General features: G+C 43.3%; 1 protein-coding gene across 2 annotated transcripts in view; it reads right to left on the bottom strand.

Annotated features, from left to right (window-relative positions):
* Positions 1-17902, bottom strand: part of SLC12A2 (solute carrier family 12 member 2) — a 95608-nt gene extending 77706 nt beyond the window's left edge. The window contains exon 1 of one of the 2 annotated variants that reach the window (XM_040241762.1): positions 16991-17902. In XM_040241762.1, the coding sequence (XP_040097696.1) occupies positions 16991-17716 (726 nt within the window). In that variant the 5' untranslated portion in view covers positions 17717-17902. The remainder of the gene's footprint in view (positions 1-16990) is intronic. The other variant, XM_040241763.1, reaches the window with a different exon arrangement.
* Between the last annotated feature and the right edge of the window lie 5408 nt (positions 17903-23310).

The raw sequence follows: 23310 nt of genomic DNA, 5'->3' as shown, positions 1-23310 counted from the left end.
ATACTTCCCAATTCCTCAGCTATTTTCACTCTTACCTTGCTTCATCCTTCCTTCCTCTGCTTTCCAACCTAGAGAAGCTAAGGGTCTCTGATATAATCCTTGTAAAAAACGACAGAAGTAGTTCTGCACTGCATGACAGCAGAAGGGATATTTTAAAAATCTCTTTGCGCTTTGCAGAAATTCCCCCAGGGTCTACAGTGTATACGAGACTGCTACAGACAGCTGCATGAGACCACCTATGAGAAAGAAGTGCTAGTGTACAGACAGAACCCACCTGGAAGGCATGTAAAATGTTTAAATATGAAATTGTCCAAGATAGTTACATTAGTTATTTAACTTCAGAAGGTTTTTTGGATGCTGTGGTGGTAGACAGGGTAGTTAAGACAGACCAATCAATCATTTGGTTTCTATGTTACCTAGGATATTCTTTTTCCAATTACAAACCATGTTAGCTGCTCAAGTTAGCAACCTCTTTTGATCAAATGCTCTAGGTCAGGGCTTCCCTGGAGGCCCTGTGGTAAAGAATCCACCCGTCAATGCAGAAGACATGGGTTCAATCCCTGACCCAGGAAGGTCCTACTTGCCTCGGAACAGCTAAGCCAGTGCAGCACAACTGTTAAGCCTGTGCTCTAGAGCTTGGGAGCCGCAACTACTGCAGCCCACTTACCCTACAGCCCGTTCTCCACAACTACAGAAGCCACTGCAAGGAGCAGCTCGAGCACTGCCAGGAGAGAGGAGCCCCCACTCACCGCAACTAAAGAAAACCCTGCACACAGCAATAAAGACCCAAAGCAGCCAAAAATGAGCAAAAAAATTACAAAATATTTTTTTTAATGCTATTTAGAAAAGGCAGAGGAACCAGAGATCAAACTGCTAACATCCACTGGATCACTGAAAACGCAAGAGAGTTCCAGAAAAACATCTACTGTGTGTAGATCACAACAAACTGTGGAAAATTCTTCAAGAGATGGGACTACCAGATCACCTGACATGCCTCCTGGGAAATCTGCATACAGGTCAGGAAGCAACAGTTAGAACTCGACATGGAACAACACACTGGTTCCAAATCGGGAAAGGAGTACGTCAAGGCTGTATATTGTCACCCTGCTTATTTAACTTCTATGCAGAGTACATCATGCAAAATGCCAGGCTGGATGAAGCACAAACTGGAATCAAGATTGCCGGGAGAACTATCAATAACCTCAGATATGCAGATGACACCACCCTTATGGCAGAAAGCGAAGAAGAATTAAAGAGCCTCTTGTTGAAAGTGAAAGAGAAGAGTGAAAGAGCTGGCTTAAAACTCAACATTCAGAAAACTAAGATCATGGCATCTGGTCCCATCACTTCATGGCAAATAGATGGGGAAGCAATGGAAACAGTGACAGACTTCATTTTTTGAGGCTACAAAATCACTGCAGATGGTGACTGCAGCCATGAAATTAAACGATGCTTATTCCTTGGAAGAAAAGTTATGACCAACATAGACAGCATATTAAAAAGCAGAGACATTACCAACAAAGGTCCCTCTAGTCAAAGCTATGGTTTTTCCAGTGATCATGTATGGATGTGAGAGTTGGACTATAAAGAAAGCTGAGCGCCGAAGAATTGATGCTTTTCAACTGTGGTGTTGGAGAAGACTCTTTTAGAGTCCCTTGGACTGAAGGAGATCCAACCTGTCAGTCCTAGAGGAAATCAGTCCTGAATATTCATTGGAAGGACTGATGCTAAAGCTGAAACTTCAATACTTTGGCCACATGATGCAACGAACCTACTCACTGGAAAAAACCCTGATGCTGGAAAAGACTGAAGCCTGGAGGAGAAAGGGACGACAGAGGATGAGATGGTTGGATGGCATCACAGACATGATGGACATGAGTCTGAGTAGGCCCCAGGAGTTGGTGATGGACAGGGAAGTCCATGGGGTCGCAAAGAGTCGGACACGACTGAGTGACTGAACTGAACTGAACTAAGGTGATTCTAGGTTCTCTCCTCCCATATATAATTTATCATTGCAACCTCTTGACTCCTGGCAATCCACCTACACATCCATGCCCTTTCTGGAAGGCTTGAAAAATAAAATTACCCACACAGAATTCTTGAAGTTTATCATTAGTGGTTTGTGTCCACGCGTAGCAAGATTTGACATAACTGAAGAAAAGGTAATTATTAGTCTGTTTTAGAAGTAAAGTTTCTGGGGAGGGAGGTGGGAGGGGGGTTCAGGATGGGGAACATGTGTACACCCATGGTGGATTCATGTTCACGTATGGCAAAACCAATACAATAAAGTCATTAGCCTCCAATTAAAATAAATAAATTTATTTTAAAAATAGAAGTAAAGTTTCTATATTTTTACAATTATAGACTTTACTATTCCTAATAATTTTTCTTTAACTTTTTTGTACATCCTCAAAATCCTATCCTTTAAAGTTAGGAAATTACTGAAAGACTTCTAAATATTTAATTTGATATAACACTGCTTTATTGCTGAAATGTTGGTTTTAAAGTATTTCCTCCTGGGGAACTTTTTGCTTGCTATTCCCTCTGTTTTTAACACACTTTGAAAATGGCTGGCTCCTTCTCAACCTTTAGGTCCTCGCTCAAATGCAGCCTCCTTCCCAGATCACCCAACATATAGTTTCTTCTCAGCGGTGCCCCTTTTATTTTCTTCATAGCTTATATCACACTCGGTAATTTATTTATTCAGCTCTTGTTATCTAAGCATCTACCTCTACTCCTTCAAAATAAATTAAAATGGATTTCCCTGACATTTTTAATCAAAAACAGAGAGAATAAGTATTGAGCCTCTATGGGCCTTTATGGGCAATCCCTGTTTTCCAAATAATGTCCTGAAATAGTAACAAGTAAAATTGTATGTCCTGAGTCAGATCCAGGTTCAAAACCCAGCTCTGCTACTCATTAGCTATGTGAAACTCTGGCAAGTTAACGCCTCTGGCTCTCAGTTTCCACATCTGTAAAACGGAGATTGTATTACCGATCCCACAATGTTTGAGAAGATAAAGTGAGAAAACGTGACTATACAGAACACAAAAAACTCTCACATACTGCTAGTGGGAATATAAAGTGGTACACAAGTTTGGAAAAACAGTTTGGGCATTACCTTTGTAAGCTGAAAAAAATGCACACCTTTTCATCCAGCAAATCTACTCCTAGAAACATTCCTATAGATAAACAACACTTAAATGAAGCAGGACACATATTAAAATGTTCATGTCAGCATTGTTAACAAGTGCCAAGGACCAGAAACAATCTCAAACATCCACAGCTACAGAACAGCAGCATGTCATATAATGAGGGATAATCAGGAGTACAAACGAATGAATTATAAATACACACAGTGAGCAAAAGATGACAGATAAAAAAGAACCATAGGATTCCACAGAGTTTTAAAGCAGGCAAAGCTAGACTAATGGTCTCCAGGAATAAAGGTGACAAAAGACATTAAAAAAACAAAAAAAAACAAAGAAAGACCAAGACCCAGACCCAAAGAAATAATCACCATTAAGTTAGGACAGTGGTTACTTTTGGCACAGGAAGATTAGAGCTGGGTACACAGAGGGTTTCTGGGGTGCTAGCAATGGTTTATCCTTTGATTGAATTACACATAGACTTTATGTTTTTTCTTTGCTATATTTCACAATTTTTAAAAGACCTTTAAAAGGTTAAAAAAGAAAATGTATTAATTACTTGGTACATTGTCTGACATTAAAAGTAAGCGGTTGATAAATTTTGGCTATTATTATGGACAACAAACAAGTGATGTATTATTGCAACTGCCCATGGGTAAGTTTAAATAACTAGATGTTGAACAAATACATAAAAATAAATACTGCAAAACATTATTAATCTAGACTCCACTACACTGCTTCTTATAATATTGACAGTTTAAGATTACCTTTGGAAGAATAAACAAAAACATGACCTATATGTACAAATATGGCACCTCCATGCTGAATCGTGCTCAAGGATGATAGCCTCTACCATCAGCACGTCAACAGGGTACAGCGTGAAGAACCGGCTCTGAAGTGACCCCGCTACTAGAAATGCTTTGTACTGTCCCTGCTGTTTAAAATGCCTTTAATAAATGAGCGCTTCCTCCCTGTGTTGCTTGCTTTAGTGGCAACTGATAAGCACTTTAGAGCAGGGCTGCTGCTGCTGCTGCTAAGTTGCTTCAGTCGTGTCTGACTCTGTGCGACCCCACAGATGGCAGCCCACCAGGCTCCACCAATCCCTGGGATTCTTCAGGCCAGAACACGAGTGGGTTGCCATTTCCTTCTCCAATGCATGAAAGTGAAAAGTGAAAGTGAAGTCACTCAGTAAGTGTCCGACTCTTAGAGACCCCATGGACTACAGCCTACCAGGCTCCTCCGTCCATGGGATTTTCCAGGCTAGAGTACTGGAGTAGGTTGCCATTGCCTTCTCCGTTAGAGCAGGGCTAGCAAGGGTTAATATTACACTGCACAATAAGAGAACAGAAACAAGACTTCTGGGCCCAGCTTTATTTAAGCAAATTAAATCATTGTTAATGACAGAAAGAGGAGTGGGAAATCTTCACTTCAGGGTACGGTTAGTGTAAGAGAATTCACTACTTTCTTTACAAGCAGCTTATTACTGATTTAAAAAAATTATACTTCAAGAAAGTTAAAATTCACAAAAAGAATGCTATTTAAATTGTAAAAACAAACTTTTGAACTAAAGCATTCATAAAGATACTTTAGATAAAAATTTCTCATACACTTCAATGGCATCTACTTAATACTAAAGTAAGCTAAAGTGTTAAAATTAATAGCATGAAGCAAAGCCAAATCAGTATCTACAAATGGATGCATACATATGCAAATATAGATGTCAAAGTGGCTGGGCTTATTCTAACCATTCTTTCATGAAGCGCTAGCCAATGATATCATCCCAGAGCTACCAGCATTTCCTATCCGTGCTGTCGGTGATTGGTGTGTTCAGTGTAATGGCCCCCATACAGACTATGCTCTCAAAACAAAGTATTGTTTTACAGGAATCCAATCTGCTCTGGCTAACAATGGTCTATTAATATCCAGTGGCATTAATGCAGAGCTCAAAACTCAAGTGCCACAGATAAAAGTGGATGCTGTGACCATGTGACTTTACAATGAACCAAGTCAGAACTGCTGATTACAGTCAAAGAATTCAGTCCTCTACCTAGCCCATCTTGTTCAAGACTGAGTTACAACAAAATGCATTAAGAATACTTTAATTTATATATCATTTCAAGTTCCATACAACCTGCTAATGTCAACAAACTATAGCTTAAAAGAACATTTTAATTCAAGGTACCAGAAAACTTACTAAGTGATACTGGAAGATACAACTGTATCATTTACATTTCAAATTGTTTTATTTTTAAAATAAGGAGAACCAGAAGTTGTCAAGGATATAAACATTCTACTTAGTGACATCCTAAATATGTAATATTAGAAAAGCAATAAACATGGAGAAACACGTGATAACAAAAACTTCATTTGGTACACAGTATGCACTTAGTAGCTCACATATTTCTTACATGAATATATGCTATTTCTCACTATGAATTAACGTCTTTCCCATTTTCTACAGAAGAAAATTGAGGACCTGAGGTGGCAAGTACTCTTTCTAAAGATCATCCAAGTATTAAGTGGAAAAGGCAAGATTTAAAGACTTGACTGACAATCAACTAACTACATATGGAAAAAAAAAAAAACTAGGAGAAACTGAAAACAAGATCAGATGACAGAAAGAGAAGAGGAACTAAAGAGCATCTTGATGAAGGCGAAAAAGCTGGCTTAAAACTCAACATTCAAAAAATTAAGATCATGGCATCCAGTCCCATCATTTCATGGCAAACAGATGGGGGAAAAAATGGAAACAGTGACAAGCTTTATTTCCTTGGACTCCAAAGTCACTGCAGATGGTGACTGCAGCCATGGAATTAAAAGATGCTTGCTCCTTGGAAAAGCCATGACAAACCTAGATAGCATATTAAAAAGCAGAGACATCACTTTGCCTACAAAGGTCCGTACAGTCAAAGCTATTTTTCCAGTAGTCATGTACGGATGTGAGATGGGACCATAAAGAAGGCTGAGCACTGAAGAATTGATGCTTTTGAACTGTGGTGTTAGAGAAGATTCTTGAGAGTCTCTTGGACAGCAAGGATATCAAGCCAGTCAATCCTTTAGGAAATCAATCCTTAATATACATTGGAAGGACTGATGCTGAAGCTCCAGTACTTTGGCCACCTGATGCGAAGGGCTGACTCACTGGAAAGACGCTGATGCTAGAAAAGATTGAGGGCAGGAGGAGAAGGGGCAACAGAGGATGAAATGGTTGGATGGCATCACTGACACAATGGACATGAATTTAAGCAAGCTCTGGGAAATGGGAAGGACAGGGAAGCCTGGCGTGCTGCAATCTATGGGGTCGCAGAGTTGGACACAGCTAAGCAACTGAAAAACAATACACCTATCTAAGAGTTAAATCCAGATCTTTGATAGTTAGATTCCTATATTAGGATGTTTCATAATTGACACTCAGCATATCAAAAAAAAAAAACCCACAACAATGTACTACTGTCACAATGATAACCAAAATCTGTCTAAGACATATTCTTTGGGAGGGAGGAGTAATTTTTTTCCAGGTAAGTCTTAAAATTTGGGAATCATTGGTCCAAACAAAAGGAAAGGGAGACAGAAAGCTAGTTTCAAAGAGATGTAGCCTCACCAAGTGTTAGTTAAAGGCTTAGGAAAACCACAACCTTGCAAAATATAACTGCTACTCCAAGACCTTCTGAAAACCCACCTCCTCCAAAGACAGACTGGAAGACCAAATGCAGAAATGTGAGTTAAGAGTGCTTTGGAAATGTAAATATGGCTCAAGTAAGCGTATTTTTAACTTTAGTTTAAACTCAGTTTAACAGCCAAATGTGACTAGCGGTTATAGTATTGAAAAGTGAAAGCCCAGATCATAAAAATTACATCCCACTTTTGGGAAATACAGATAAGAAAGGCAGAAGAAATGGGGAAAAAAAAAAAAAAAACTTACTGAGTCCTTTTATAAGAAACTTTCTTAAAATTTTTTGAAAAGAATTTTCTACTGGGAAAAGATCTATCCACACTGTGAAACTGAGGAGTCCAAACCTTTTCTACTTTATTTTCAATGAACTAAAAAACAACTGCCATGGGTATTTTAAAAAGAAACAAACCACTGAAATAGCAAGACTTGTATAGTATTAAACTGTGGGACACTGGAATTAACTGGGAGTTAAAATGGTTGTGGCAAGTTCCAGCCTTGTCTCTGCCAGTTATGGGTCTTATGATTTTGGACAGGTAGGTCACTTAGCTCTTTCATGTGCCAACGGGGGCCACATGGCTGTCAAATGTCCTTTATAAATTCTAGATGACAATATAAGGAACATAAAAGTTTAAGATTCTTCTGCAACATTAATTTATAAAAAAACAAAAAAACAGTTCTATTATTCAACATGTACTGACAGGATCTGCTATGTAGTAGGGACATAACGATCAACAGCCAAAGACATAGTCTGCTTCTCATGGAGCTTGAAGTCAACTCAAGTTGACTCAAATAACCATCTTAACACACTCACACTCCCTCTAATTGAAATAAGTGCTCCAAGAGAAAAGAGATTTGTCCTAGACTGGAGGTTAAAGGCTTCCTCTCCCAGGAAATAAGGACTGAAGTGAAACTTTAAGACTGAAAAGTTTTATCAGTGTGGCATGGGGGAGAAAGGAGGAAGATTTCCTGGATCCTATTACATACTACAAAGGCCCAATGGCCAAAGAAAATACTGTGCTGTTAAGAACCGAAACATGTAAGAGGATGTAGCCCAGAGCTAGACAATGCAGGGCTAGTTTTAAGCCAAGGAATAACATGGTCAATTTTGTTTTAAAAGGATCACTCTGGGCACAATAACGACACGGCACAGTGAGTAAGAGGAAGCCATAAAAGGCTGCTGGAGAGGGACATGCTGCAGTCGTCTAGGATGGCAGCAGTGAGGATGAAAATCATATTTAGAAAATAAAGATGAGGCAAAGAACTTGGTGATGACCTGGATATACAGAGAGAGAAGGAAAAGTGTCAGGGATGACTCAGTCTTCTCACTCGTGCAATGTGATGAATGGCAGTACCGTTCAGAAACACAGGACACACTGCAAGAGCGCCTGGGCGGTTTTGTTTTGGGAGGCAGAGGGAGAGATATAAGTTTGTGAGTGTGGGGTGTTTTTAGACGTGAAGCAAAAATGTCTAGCAGGCACTGGATGCCCAGGACTCAGAAAGCGCATATTAATTAGTAAGAGACAAAATCCGGGGAGTAATTAGCCTTCAGGTGATACTGAAAGGTGATATACAGAGAGAAGATGACAAAGGAAGAAAGCAAGCCAGAAGCAAGCCTAGAAGATGGCCAGTTTAGAGACAAAGGAGACTGCAGAAGACTCTGGGTTGAAAAAGCCAGAGAGGGAAAAGGAAAATTAAGAGAGTGGTGTTACAGAAGCCAAGGAAGTGTCAAGAAGACTTCAAAAGAATATCAAATGCTGCTGGAAGGCTGACGGCTACTGAGAAAAAGGGTTTGCTGGAATTAGTGATAAGGATGAAGGAGCTCACTGGTGACTTTTAACAAGAACTATTTAGGTGAAATGATGGGGTAAAAGTCATGGTACAGCAGATGGCCAGGATCCTCATAGTTCCTTTAAGTCTCACTCTAATGGAGCTTGTCTTCCAAACCACCTACCTGCAATACGGCTCCAAAATGACTCACACACTAAACTGTTAGAAACTACGTCACTGAAGGAACCAATTCACACCGACCCAACAAAGAACCACCCAGAGGTTCCTAGTATGCTTACTCTAGATAAATAGCCAGTTTGTCAGTGCTCAGGAACTGCATAGCGAAAATTTCAGACAGAGAAATTTCTGAGTACAAGGGTACTACGACTACACCAGCCACAACCAGCTTCTACATTGAGATGAGATTCCACCAGCTATGTTTGCCTTTCAGACTTCCCTCTTCTTCTAATCAGAAGTCCCCAAGCTCTCTATGGGCTTTAAGTTTTTCATAACAGCTTTGTGCTAAGTTGCTTCAATCATGTCTCACTCTGTGCGACCCTATGGACTATAGCCCACCAGGCTCCTAGGTCCATGGGATTTTCTAATCTCCTCTGTCCATGCCCTGCTCCAGGGGATCTCCCTGACCCAGGGATCGGACCCATGTCTCTTATGTCTCCTGCCCTGGCAGGCAGGTTCTTTACCATAATAGCTTTGTTGTTGTTGTCAGTCGCTCAGTTGTGTCTGACTCTTTGCCACCCCATGGACAGCGGTACCCCAGGCTTCGCTGTCCTTCACCATCTCCTGAAGCTTGCTCAAACTCATGTCCATTGAGTCAGTGATGCCATCCAACCATTTCATCCTCTGTCGGTCATCCCCTTCTCCTCCTGCCTTCAATCTTTCCCAGCATCAGCGTCTTTTCTAATCAGTCAGCTCTTTGCATCAGGTGACCAAAGTACTGGAGCTTCAGCATCAGTCCTTCCAATGAATATTCAGGGGATTGACTGGTTTGATCTCCTTGCAGTCCAAGGGACTCTCAAGAGCCTTCTCCAACACCAAGGGTCAAAAACAATCAATTCTTTGGGCCCACCCTTCTTTATGGTCCAACTTTCACATCCATACATGTCTACTGGAAAAACCATAGCTTTGACTATACGGATCTTTCTTAATAGCTTTAGGAAAGCACTATTACAGGTTCTAGTGAAAAATGGAATGATAATAAAGCCAATGGCAGATGATAAATTTAATATTTAATGGGAAACCATTGATATGTTTTTAACTTCGGTAGTTAACTAGTTTTCCTTGTCCATCCCTCACTCCTTCACTTTGCAGAGTCAACTCACTAGTTCCCCACTTATACTCTTTGAAAAACTACCAGTTCTCATAAAAACACATTTTTATGTTAGAAATTAAAACCCATTTTCTTAGGTTCTATTACTTCACAAACGATTAGCTGCAATTTTATAACTGTTTGCCCCATTATAGAACTAACTTGTGGGCTGAAACCCAACTCTTGAGTCCACTTACCAAACTGGCTCTTCCCAGTCTCTCACCTCTTCATAAACATTGATTCTATTCTCAACAAGGGAAAACTCCTCACTCAAACAGTTGCTAATCTCAACAATTTCACCTTTTAAATATACTCAGCATTTAAACACCTGTCATCATATCAAACACTATCACCTTCATAATGGTCATCATCATCATAACTAAAACACTGCTAACTGGTTTCCCAGCTTCCACTCTTACGTGCTGATGGGATACTCCCCACACAGCAATGAGAGTGATGTTTTACAAATGTTAAGTCAGGTCATGTCAAGTCTGTGCTCAGAGCTTTCCATGACTCCCTACATCACTCAGGGTAAAATTCTAAGTCTTCATCATGATCTACCAGGTTCTACACTGTTGCTCTTCACTACTGTTCCAGCCTCCCCTATCACTCTCCTGCTGGTCACCCCAGTCTTGTTGGTCCCTTGTTTCTCAGTCATGTCAAGCACACCTCAGGCACACTCCTATCTCAAGGTCCTGGTGTTTGCAGTCCTCTGCCGATTCTTCTCCCAAGGTATTTGCATGGACTGATCGTTAGTTCCTGTCTAGTGACTGCTCGTGGAGAAGGAAATAGCAACCCACTCCAGTACTCTTGCCTGGAAAATCCCATGGACGGAAGAGCCTGGTAGGCTGCAGTCCATGGGGTCACTAAGAGTCAGACACGACTGAGCAACTTCACTTTCACTTTTCACTTTCATGCATTGGAGAAGGAAATGGCAACCCACTCCAGTGCTCTTGCCTGGAGAATCCCAGGGACGGGGGAGCCTGGTGGGCTGCCGTCTATAGGGTTACAGAGTCGGACACGACTGAAGCGACCTAGCAGCAGCAGGAGCAGCAGCAGCAGCAGGAGCAGCAGCAGCAGCGACTGCTCAAGTCAGAGAGGGCTTCTCTAACTTACCTAAAACAGCACCACCCCAGCCATTACCATCTATCTACCTTTCATTTTCTTCACAGCAGTTATATAGCACTTACTGGCTTACTTCTCCTACCACTAAGATAAAAGCTCTACAATTCTTTTGTGCTCACTGCGGTATCCTCAGCACTCAGAACAGGGCCATTACTGGTGCTCAATCAAGACTTTCTGAATAACTAAAAAATTCATATTCATTTCACTTCAGCATGGAGCCAATCTGATTAGTACCACAGACTTTACAAGCACATATGAAACATGTAATAAACAAATTAGTGAAAATGAACACACTCAATACATAAGAACCAAGAAACTCTTTTGGTCCTTTAAACTCTGGTCTAACAAGATTGGGAATGCAAGTGTGAACACAAACACATGAAGACATTGATTACAAAAGCAGTACACAGATTTTTTGCCACATTTTAAACCTCAAATTTATCTTTCCTTCTTCCCAGGCAGTCAGTTGGTGTATACTTGGAGAATGTGTACAGTTTTATGGGTAAACCAGACTTCAGCTCTGGTGGCTCTCGTTTAGAGGGTGGTAAAAGTCCATCCTAAAGGAGATCAGTCCTGGGTGTTCATTGGAAGGACTGATGCTGAAGCTGAAACTCCAATACTTTGGCCACCTCATGCGAAGAGTTGACTCATTGGAAAAGACTCTGATGCTAGGAGGGGCTGGGAGCAGGAGAAGGGGACGACAGAGGATGAGTGGCTGGATGGCATCACCGACTCGACGGACGTGAGTTTGGGTGAACTCCGGGAGGTGGTGATGGACAGGGAGGCCTGGTGTGCTGCGATGCATGGGGTCGCAAAGAGTCGGACACGACTGAGCAACTGAACTGAACTGAACTAAAAAGTCGCTCAGTTGAATTCTCCAGGCCAGAATACTAGAGTGGGTAGCCTTTCCTTTCTTCAGGGGATCTTCCCAACCCAGGGATCTAACCCAGGTCTCCCACATTGCAGGTGGATTCTTTACCAGCTGAGGCACAAGGGAAGCCCTCAGAGGGTGGGGCCTCTGGCAAAATTATGAAACAGTCCAAGTTTGTGCCACACACACATATTTCTGATCAAGGTCCCACCTCTACTCAACCTGGACCTACTCTACTCCCTATCCCGAGGGATTTGACCCATTCTTCTTCTTCCTGGGTGATCTTCCAAAACTCAAGCTCTGTACTGATATGATTAGCAGTGTGTGGAATTTCTTGTCCAAGACTCAACACAACCCACTTAGAGCGGTAGCTACACTTGTTTAAAGTCCTTGTTAAGTGGGAGGAACTTATCACCCTGATATACTCAACAAACAAATCTTTATTAACTAACTATTCTCTCTCCAGAGATGAATGAGATACCAGCTCAGGCCCTAGTGAAAGAGACAGTCACATTAGTTAATAACTCCTCCTCTCTTCTTTCGGCTATGTAACCATTTCACTCTCAGGTCAAGATAGAAGAGTGATGTTGGCAACCCCCAACATGTCCCCCTCAACATCCCTGCCATCTCAGAGCAGGCCCAGGGAATACAGAGGAAGAAGAAACAATAAGAAAGAGGAGCTACGTCCTGGCAACAGTAAAAAAAAAAAAAAAAAAAAAAACCTGGGTGTGAATTTCATCTGTACCACTTTCTATGACAGTGGTATTAAGGATTTCTTCAGGTTCTATGAGCCCATTTTATCATGAGTAAAATGTGTCTAAGACTTCTTAGGAATTAAATGAAAAAACCAACATGCTTAGTGAAACATGAGACATTTTTCCACATCTGATGTTTTCTATCATACACGTTGAAATTGTCTATCAAATACTTATTTCTTTATTTACCATCTACTTTTTAATTTCTTCTTATAGGGGCAGGAATCACTACGTCAGTTTTATTCTTTAAAAAAAAAAATCAATTATTGGCATCAGCTTTGAAGACTTTCTGTCCTTTTTAAAATTATTTTCTCTCAGCTTCCCTGACACTGCTCTCCTGGCTATTTCTCACCAGCCTAAGAGCTCCTTCTTTATTTCCTTTGCCAGTGTCTCCACAATCTCCAGTAGACCTCTAGGCATTCCCCAAGTCGAAGCCCAGACCTGTTTCATTCTCTTATCTACCCACTTTCCCAAGTAACTTCATGCATGGCTTTAGACCATCAGTACATATGCACATATGTATATACACATACACACATATATTTCATATACATATATATTCTGCCCTTCTCCCTCAAAATGACTCTTGGACTAAGATGTCTTACAAGCTACTCAAAAAGCATTCTTTCTTTCCTCCCCAAATCAATGTTCCTTCTCCAGTATCCCATCTTAAGCAAAGTACCATGTATTCAGCTGCTCAGGTCCAAAATCTAGGAGTCAGCTTCTCTTTCATGCCCATATCCAATCCACGTACATCCCACTCATTCTGCCCCCAACCCTTATTATTTATAATGAGACCACAGCAAAAGCTGCTTCTGTTCTCCCTCCTGCCAATCCCTTCATCCAGCAATCAAAAGATGTTAAAACAGTTCACGTTGCTATGTCACACAAAATCAATCACTTTTCACTACCTTTATAAACAAATCTTATATTGGCCTCCTTATAGTTCTTTGAACACACCACTCTCCTATCTTCACAGATTTTGTTCCTTTGACCTCGCATGTTGTTCTGCTCTATCATCAGCTTAGCCTTTAAGTTTCAGCTTCAGTGTCACACTTTATGAAAAAGGCCTCCCCAAACCTAACTAAAATTAGGACCTATTATATCTTCATCAACATTCTATACTCCTCTTTCACAGCACCGGCGGAGGTGGCATTTAATTACATTATTTGTTTGGTTAATGTATGCTTACCACTTACTAGAGTATGACAGAAGTGACGTGAAGTGAAGTCGCTCAGTCGTGTCCGACTCTTTGCGACCCCATGGACTGCAGCCTACTGGGCTCCTCCATCCTTGGGATTCTCCAGGCAAGAGTCCTGGAGTGGGGTGGCATTTAGTCAGTATCTATCTTGCTAATCGCTGCATCGCTCCATAGTGCCACAGTCACGTGACCTACACCTACGAAACTCTTCTCCCTGATAAACATTTGGTAAATGGAGGACTCCTGAGTCCTGGCCCTAGAATGGCTGTGTAACACAGCAAGATGCACCTTGATTATTTAACTACTCCTCTTCAGCTGGATTTTTGGGCAAAATGCTTTACAACGTCACAGTGCTAGGCCAAGAAAGGAACTCAAGTGTAGGAGGACAGTGTAGTCCTTTCCCCCAACAAGTTCCTGGAGTGCTTTTCTTTTACCTTTTTTTATTCTTCCATAGTTCCCAGCACAGACTTAGACCCATGGTAGATAATGAAGAACTCAGTGACCTGAGCAGACTCTATGACAGTCAATCAAGAGCTAGGATTAAACGCTATAGAATTCTGAGCGCTATGATTTCATCTAGGGCTACAAGCAATAGAAAAGATTTTAATGAGTAAAAGTCAATCTAAAAAGTGAAGAACAACATCTGGGAATCTTGCCAACCTGTACTATCAGCCTCACCCTGCCCTCCTTCAATAGCAGATTATCTATGGCCAGACTGGTACTCCTTAACATGACACGTCTCTTTAATCTGTTTGCTAATTTCTAAACAAAAGTATCTTCAAGATGAGGTTCTGTACTTACCTAACCTAATAAACCTTTTCACTGCCCATAAAGGACCTGAATGCTGCTGCTGCTGCTGCTGCTAAGTCACTTCAGTCGTATCCGACTCTGTGCGACCCCACAGACAGCAGCCCACCAGGCTCCCCCGTCCCTGGGATTCTCTAGGTAAGAACACTGGAGTGGGTTGCCACTTAGTAAAAGGTAAAAAACTACAAAGAACTTATTATACCACATGCTGCAAAAATGAAACTCTGAACGTAACATTTTAGTTACGACATTCATTGAAAATTGTAGAGATTAAGAGAATCTTAAAAGAAGTCCTAAAGCTTAACTATGTACTTAAAAAAATTTTTTTTTTCTTTTCCTGCAGCATACAACATAGGAGATCTTAGGTCCCTGAGCAGGGATTGAAGTCCTGCCCCATGCATTGGAAGTCCAGAGTCCTAATCACTGGACCACCAGGGAAGTTCCTAACTATTTACTTTATGAAGGGCCAATATAAGACTGAAATAGTAACTACACTAGCCATTATTTTGCTGGTACTTAACAAGGGCCTTTGTGTACATTTTTTTCTCTAATCTTCAAAAGAACTCTGAAAGATGAGGAAGCTGAGGTTGACAGGCCAGGTGACTTCTTCAACTACTGCACATCTAAACAATGCCAGTGTTCTTTCTCATACATTGTGAGCGGACCAAAAACACCAAACAAAACCCTGAAATTTTGGGAGAACTAGAAGTGATTTGCTATTTAGAGAGTGTAATTTAAAATAACAAAAACTTCCCCAGGAAGCATACAAGATCAAGGTATATAATAATATCCTTCAATAAAAAAAGCCTTTAAGACTTACGCATAAATATAGACTGTTTTACTACTCAACTAAGGGCTTTGATGAAATAAATCTGAAAATATCTATACAGTATTTTCAATCATAAAAATGCTCTAAGAAAAGGGAAATTACCAGCTACAATATATCAGGAATTTTGAAAAAAAGAATAGATTTGAGAGAAACAACAGAAATATGAATACAATGTTTTTTAAAAAATGTTTTCTTCTGAAATGACAAAATACCATAACGGAATGAAAGGAGTACTATTACCCAAAGTTAAATGATGCCAGGCTTTTAAACAATCGATACTCTGTAAGGGTTGGGATCCCAGTAATTATCTCAATGAATATTATGTCACATTTTCAAACACTGGGGCAGGTGTAATCTTGTATAAAATGACTGTATGAGATCAAATAATCATATCCAAAAGAAATTACAAACTCTTTGTATTTCTATTTCAACTTTTCGACACTATGATCACATCAATCTACATGGTACTACTAACTCTTAGCATTCACAAATTCCATCAATGTAGTCATTATACACTTGTAAAGGCAGACTTCAAGTAATCCAAGTTATAAAAGAAGTTAATTATTAATCAAATCTCAAAAGCATCAATGTCGTCAAAAGAACGATTTTGTACCCTGAAGAAATAAAAAGTCTTATGGGGTCATAAAAAATAGAATTACAGAAATCAATAGTTTATAGGGATGGCTTTCTGTTCACAAAGTGTAACTACTTACGCAAGACCCCAAAAGGTCTTTTCTAAATAGACATCCTCCACAGAAAAAAACAAGTCTCCCGTTTTTCTCTCCCTCTCCCTCTTTTAGACTCTGCCCACTCCACCCCCCTTTTGATGTGACCCTCTTCCAAAAGGTTTACATTATAAAAGGTGGATTTATGCTATTATCAGGAACAGCTTGTCCCAAGATTTAAGATTTCTATGATCTTTGGACATTCAAGATTGCAGGTACAGAGCTTTAATAATTCATAGATCACAAACACACTGCTAAGGCTTTCCCTTCAAACACTAACGTTCCCACTCTTGGGAGCCCTAATGGGTATACAGAAGCTATACAATACAACCTTTAAAAAAAGGCACGGATGGTAGGTTCTCTCCACTCTCTCCTGAGAGATGTCCTCAACTAAACCTCCTGCACATTCCCTTGTCCGGACCTAAAAGCACAACTGTCATTCCGAGGGATGGTAATTGGTAAGCGTGGGTAAGAAAAAAAAAAAAAGCATAACTAGATATACAACTGGATGGGGAAGGTTGCTAAAAGCAGCCTCTCCTGTATCACGTAACTAGCCTAACCCGCTGCAAACTTTCAAGATATTAAGTTACATTCCTCTGCAATTCCACCCTTGACAGCTGAATCCAGAGATGCCAGCGAGTCGTGCACGTCCAATCCCGCCGCCTTACCCGTGGAGAGCCGGCGGCTGTGTCCCGCGGTCAGCGTGAACCAGAGGCTCGGGAGGAGGGGAGGGCTGCAGGGAGAGGGCCGGGAGAGCTCACCTTTTCCAACTCGTCGTGGAGCTCCGCCAGGCTGGGCCGGAGCAGCTTCTCTCCTAGCTGCGCTGCCGTGTGCCGATAGTGGTCGATCCTGGGCACGGCGTCCATAGTGTTGTGGCCGAAGGTGCGCAGGTAGTAGGTGTTGGTGTGGGTGTCATAGTAGTAGTGCTGGTGGTGCCCGCTGCCGCCGCCGCCCGAGTGCAAGCTGCTCCCCTCGCTCAGCACCGTGTCCCCGCCGTTGTGGAAGCTCACGTTGGGCCCGTCGCCTCCGATCCCTGCCGCATCAGACACGCTCTCGTCCGCCGACGAAGAGGCAGCCGGGTCCACGAAGTTCACGCGGAAGCGGCCCTTGGCTTCCTCGCTGGCCTTAGCCTGCGCGCTTTCGACGCTGGCTTTCCCGTCCGCCGGGGTCTCCTTGCCTCCCGCTCCAGCGCTAGCCGCCGCCGCCGCCGCCCGCCCGGCATTCTCGGAAACCAGATCCACCTGGAAGCGGCTCTGGCTCGGGGTGGGCCCCAGGGGTCTGCCCAGCCCGTCGCCGGCCGCCGCGGCGCCCTCCCCGCGGACCCCACCGCCGCCACGGCTCACAGCTGCAGCATCCTCTGGCACTGAGGGCACGGCTGTGCCGGGCAGGTCCATCCCGGCGGCGGCCAGCGGGGCGGCTGGAGGCGTCTCCCCAGCCCCGGCCAGCCTCGGGGCGCCGGAGGAGGGCGCCGTGGGCCCCGGTTCCATCGCCGCCCGACCCCCGGCGGACCCGGAGAACCTGGCGGACCTCGCGGGCTGCACGCCCTCCGCGCCCCCGGCCGGCGGTGGTAGCGGCCGCAACGCCAGGTGGGGGAGTCGCACTCCCAGCCGCGCGCTCGCCGCCGCTAGCCCGAGCCGGCACGAACGCCTCCGGCGGCCGAGTCTGCGCGCGAGTGTGGCGGGCGCGGGGCGGGCCCCGCTGTTTAAAGCCTCGGCGGGGCCGCGGCGGTGGCGGCTCCGGCACCAGCACGCGGGAGGCGGGGCCCGCGGCTCCTCCGCCCCTCAGCCCGCCCACCCGCGGACCGGCAGAGGCGCGCGGCAGAGGCTCCCTCGGTTCCCGGCGGGTCTCGGCTTCTGCGCGGCTCCACGCAGGAATCGCGTCCGGCCAGTCCGAGCCGGGCCTCCGGCAGCACGAGCAGTGTGATCGGGGAGCGGCCGCCAGCCGCCGTCGCCGGGAAGATCTCTGCGCGGCTACCTCCTCTTCCGTCGCCCTCCTCCCACCCCTCCACCTCCTTCCCCCGCCCCACTCTGCGGCGGAGAGGAGCTGGCCCCCGGCCTCCTCCCTTCCTCCCCGCCCCTGGGGCCGCGCGTCAGTGGGCCGGCACCCAGGCCACGGCTGACCAGCTGCGGACGGCGCCCAGCCCGAGCCGGCTGGAGAAGGGGCGCACGGGCCCTGCCTCGGCGCACGCCGACCGCTGATGCTCAGGCGCCAGCTGCCACCACGGCGGCGGCTCCGAGGGATGTCGCCCGCTCGCCTTTTTTTTTTTTTTTTTTTAAGTTCTGAGCTCGCAGTACGGGGCTCAGACGGCGAGATCTCGCGAGATGCTGCAGGGCTACTGGGCTGATTACCCTGCGGCGCTTGGTACCCGAGGCGATGCTGGAGCCGCTGACCGCCCAGCGCGCCTGCGGGTGATGGGGCCGGTTTTCTCGTCCATCCCGCAGGTGCTTCCGGAGTTTTAGGCAAGATGCGCCCAGGGCGAGGCCTGCGTGGAGATCTGGCTCGCCGCCACTCCCCTCACTCACTCCAGGCCTGAGCCTTTGGGGAGGAAGGATTTCCTCTGTGCTGTCTTTGAGGCGTTTACCCCCAGGCAGCGTTAATTTGCATAATCTGTTACTAATTCTTGTGGTGATGCAGTGGGTGTGTTCACTCTTACAATGACACCTTCATTTTAAAAGCTGTGATATTTGAAGACGAGAACGGAGCCTAGTTGTGATAACTTAGTGTTTCAAGACGATTTTTAACTTGAAGTTTTTTTTTTTTTTAATGAATATATTGAGAGCAAAAACTAACAGTGGAGCACTCGCCTGGAAGTTTCGACGTGGTTTAGGTTATGAAGAATTCTATTTCAAGTAAAATAGTAAGGTACCTCTCTCCTGTCCAGGCCTATTTTTTTCTTCTGTCAAAAACAGGGGAACTTTGTAACTTTTTTAGCAGTAGAGAAAATCCATTTTTAACATAAATTCTACCCACAGCCCTACATAAAAACAGATAACCATGAATGACTTCTTCCCTCATGTGTCTTTTTGTATTGTTGTTAATGTAATTTAAAATTTTTTTATGGAGATGAAAACCATTCTTTGCTGAATCCTGGAAGCATGATCCGAGAGGCAGAGTTTGTGGAACTGTTTGGAAATACTGTGAAGAAGTCTGCAAGCAGGCAATTTTCAAAAAATTGTCCTATCCATGATTTTATTTGACATTCACTTTTCATCTTAGTTTATCTTTATTGTAAAGATGGAAGAGAGGAAGGAACCACCCTGGGATCATGTAGCCACAATTTAAGTCCATCATGAGCTTTAGTTATATTGGCAGAAAACTGCAGGTCCAGCTCTGTAACTCTATGGACTATAGCACATCAGGCTCTTCTGTCCATGGGATCCTCCAGGCAAGAATACTGGAGTGGATTGCCATATCCTTCTCCAGGGGATCTTCCTGACCCAGGGCTTGAACCCGTGCCTCTTATGTCTTGGATTGGCAGGCAGGTTCTTTACCACTAGTGTCACCTATGTGAAACTGAAGCTGAAAATCCCTCAGTCGTGTCCAACTCTTTGCGACCTCATGGACTGTATGGTCCATGGAATTCTCTGGGCCAGAATACTAGAGTGGGTAGCCTTTCCCTTCTCCAGGGGATCTTCACAACCCGGGGATTGAACCCAGGTCTCCCACATTGCAGGCAGATTCTTTACCAGCTGAGCCACAAGGGAAGCCCAGAAAACTAGAAGAGGCCAGAGCAATCAAGTGGCAGTACAGTTTCCACGACAGAATTGCTGCCTTAGTAGCTGGTGTTTGTGGTATCTTTTAGCTACAGAGCTAATTTGATGGCTATGGGAATTCAGCATTCATTGATTTAAGCAAATAGTAAGCACCTACTATGTGCTTACTATGATACTACTATGATGCTGAAGCTGAAACTCCAATACTTTGGCCACCTGATGTGGCCAACTGACTCACTGGAAAAGCCCCTGATGCTGGGAAAGATTGAAGGCAGGAGGAGAAGAGGACGACAGAGGATGAAATGGTTAGATGGCATCATTGACTCAATGGACGTGAGTTTGAGCAAGCTCCGGGAGTTGGTGATGGACAGGGAAGCCTGGCGTGCTGCAGTCCACGGGGTGGCAAAGAGTCGGACACGACTGAGCAAGTGAACTGAACTGAAGTAGAGGGTAGGATATATGTGTAAGATGGAGGTACCAAATTTTTCATAGGATGGCCCCAGTGAGAAGGTGACATTTGACTGTGGAAATGAATGATGCAAACATTTGAGAAAAGCGTGTTCCAGGCAGAGAAGCCAAGGTCAGAAGGTGAGAGCATGCCCAAAACGTTGATGGAATTGCATGTAGGTGGATGTGGCTGAAGCCGTTTAATGGATAAGGAGAATCAAAGGAGATTTAAATCAGAATTTAGGGATTGGGGACATGAAGACCAGATTGTGTAGTACCTTTTTGTCTTTTAGTTTGAGTGGAATGGTATGTTAGTTTGGGCTGCCTTTTCACTATGTCCTCAGTGAAGACATAGGAAGAAGGAGAGAACTCTGATATTGCTTCTTCTATAGGGCACCATTTCTATCTGATCAGAGCTCCACCCTTATGACTCATTTTAACATTAATCACCTCCTTAATGCAGTATCTTCAATATGGTCAAATGTGGGTGGCACTAGTGGTTAAAAAACCCAGCTGCCAATGCAGGAGATGTAAGAGAGCTGAGTTTGATCCCTGGGTCAGGAAGATCCCCTAGAGGACAAAATGGCAACCCACTCCAATATTCTTGCTTGGAGAATCCCATAGACAGAGGAGCCTAGTGGGTTACAGTCCAATGGGGATCACAGAGTCGGACACCACTGAGTGACTGAGCAGTAAGCAAATGTTAAGAGAGATTGCTACAATCCAGAAAGTTATATTGTGGGTTTTGGCCACTGTGTGGAGCAGTGGAAATGGGAGGAAAGTGGTCAGACTGTGTGGAAGCAATAGAAAATGCTGATGGATATGGAATATTGACTTCCCTGGTGGCTCAGACGGTTAAGCATCTGTCTACAATGTGAGAGACTGGGGTTCGATCCCTGGATCGGGAAGATTCCCTGGAGAAGGAAATGGCAATCCACTCCAGTACTATTGCCTGGAGAATCCCATGGACAGAGGAGCCTGGTAGGCTACAGTCCATAGGGTCGCAAAGAGTCGAACACAACTGAGCGACTTAACTTACTTACTTACTTATAGAATATTGAAGAGAGTTCAAGACTTTTGGCCTGGGCAACTAGAAAAATGGTGTTGCAATTTTCTAAGATGAAGAAGATGGTGAATGTAGCAGACTTGAGTTGGAGGAATATCAGAAGTTCAATATAACATGTCTGTTGAAGGAAACAAAGAAATGTATAGTAATAATAAATAGTAGCCACTCATATAAATGTGTGATTGCAAACCGAGAAGTTTTGGGACAGAGAGGAATATGGTATAATGAGAATGCAAAAGAGAGGGACCAAACTTAGGTAGGAGTGACTATTCATTGAGGTCTGAAGGATGATTAGAATAAAATTTTAATTTTCATGGGGGTTTTAGAAAAGGGAAATATCATGAGCAAAAGCCTTCTTAGAGTGAATATGATCACTTTGGTTAAAGCACAGGGATTAAGGGACAAGTGTGATAAAAGAGGTCTATTCCAAAAGACCTATAAAACCTATAAACTGGGTTTCCAGGGAGATTGAGGGGGCAAATGATCAGGTTTACATTTACTAAAAGTCTCTCTAGTTATATTGCAGGCAGAAGATTGGAGAGGAGCAAGAGTAAGTATGGAAAGACAGGATACAATTTCAGTAATCTAGGCACTAGATGATAGTAATTATAGTAGCTAATATTTAGAGAATTTATGTCTTATACGCTATGCTAAGCTCTACGTTTATAATCTTATTCAATTCTTACAACAACACTATGTAGAATATCATAGTATTATCCCTATTTTTACAGATGGAGAACTTGGTTAAGGAGGAGTCTAAGAAATTTGCCTGAGGTCACTCAGTCAAGATTTAAATTCAGCAATATTTCTCCACTAGTCAAGCTATAGGAGTATGGATTATGGGGGTTGCAGAAAAACGAGGAAGGGGAAATTTTGAGAGATATGGTACTTAAGAGAGAATGCAGAGGACTTGGAAATGGATTGAAGGAATGAGGAAAAATAGAGAATAGCTTGAGTTTTCAAACTAGTTCATCTGGAATTAGATGGCAGTGACATTAGGAAGAATATTCTAAAACTAGTTTTGGAGATGAACTTGAGAAACCTGGTCTGGGGCATTTTGGGCTTTGAGATATCCAAGTGGAAAATTAAGGAAGTGTTTGGCTACGCTGGTCTTTTGCTCAAAAAAGAAGTTTTTACAAGAGTATAAATGTGAAGATTTTTCTGCAAATAGATGATAACTGAGAACATGGGCATAAAGACAGTCACTCAGGGAGATGGTATAGAGCAACACTGTGTAATAGAATGTCAGAAATATTCTATTTCAGTGTTGCCCGATACAATGAGCCACTTGTGGTTTTTGAGCCCTTGAAATGCCTAGGGCAACTAAAGAATTGAATTTTTTTGTTTTATTAATTTTAGTTTATTAAATAGTCCCATGGCCTAGTGCCTTCTGTATAAAACAGCATAGATATAGAGTTTAAAAAAGGCCCAAGGCCCAGACTTGTGTGATTCCAACATTTGATGACTAACTTAAAGGAGAAGTGGCCTAAGATACGAGAAGAAAACCAGATTTTCAAAGTAGGATCAGCTGTGTTAAATGGGCCACGAGGTGGGGAATGGTTAAAGGTGAATATACATTGAATTTAGTGATGTGTTAGCCAACATGATAAGGGGGTAATGAGAGAGGGAGCAAGGACTCCGGGAGATAGAATCAAAGTATGCATGTGAAACACGTAGAGACATTGTCAGGAAAGGTCTTCTGTAATTTGGTGTTCACAAACGTTTATCAGATACACTGGTTGTCAATTTAGAGACTAACTTTGAGAACAGACTCGTTGCAAGGGCCATGATGGAGGAGTAACCCAGGCATTTTGCTCATCTTCCTCTTTCACCAGGAAGTCAGTCTGGCCAAGGT

Source organism: Oryx dammah, unplaced genomic scaffold (assembly GCF_014754425.2).
Source record: "Oryx dammah isolate SB20612 unplaced genomic scaffold, SCBI_Odam_1.1 HiC_scaffold_5, whole genome shotgun sequence".
Classification (NCBI taxonomy): Eukaryota; Metazoa; Chordata; class Mammalia; order Artiodactyla; family Bovidae; genus Oryx; species Oryx dammah.
The sequence above is the reverse complement of the archived record's forward strand: the minus strand, read 5'-3'. Positions and strand labels throughout refer to the sequence as shown.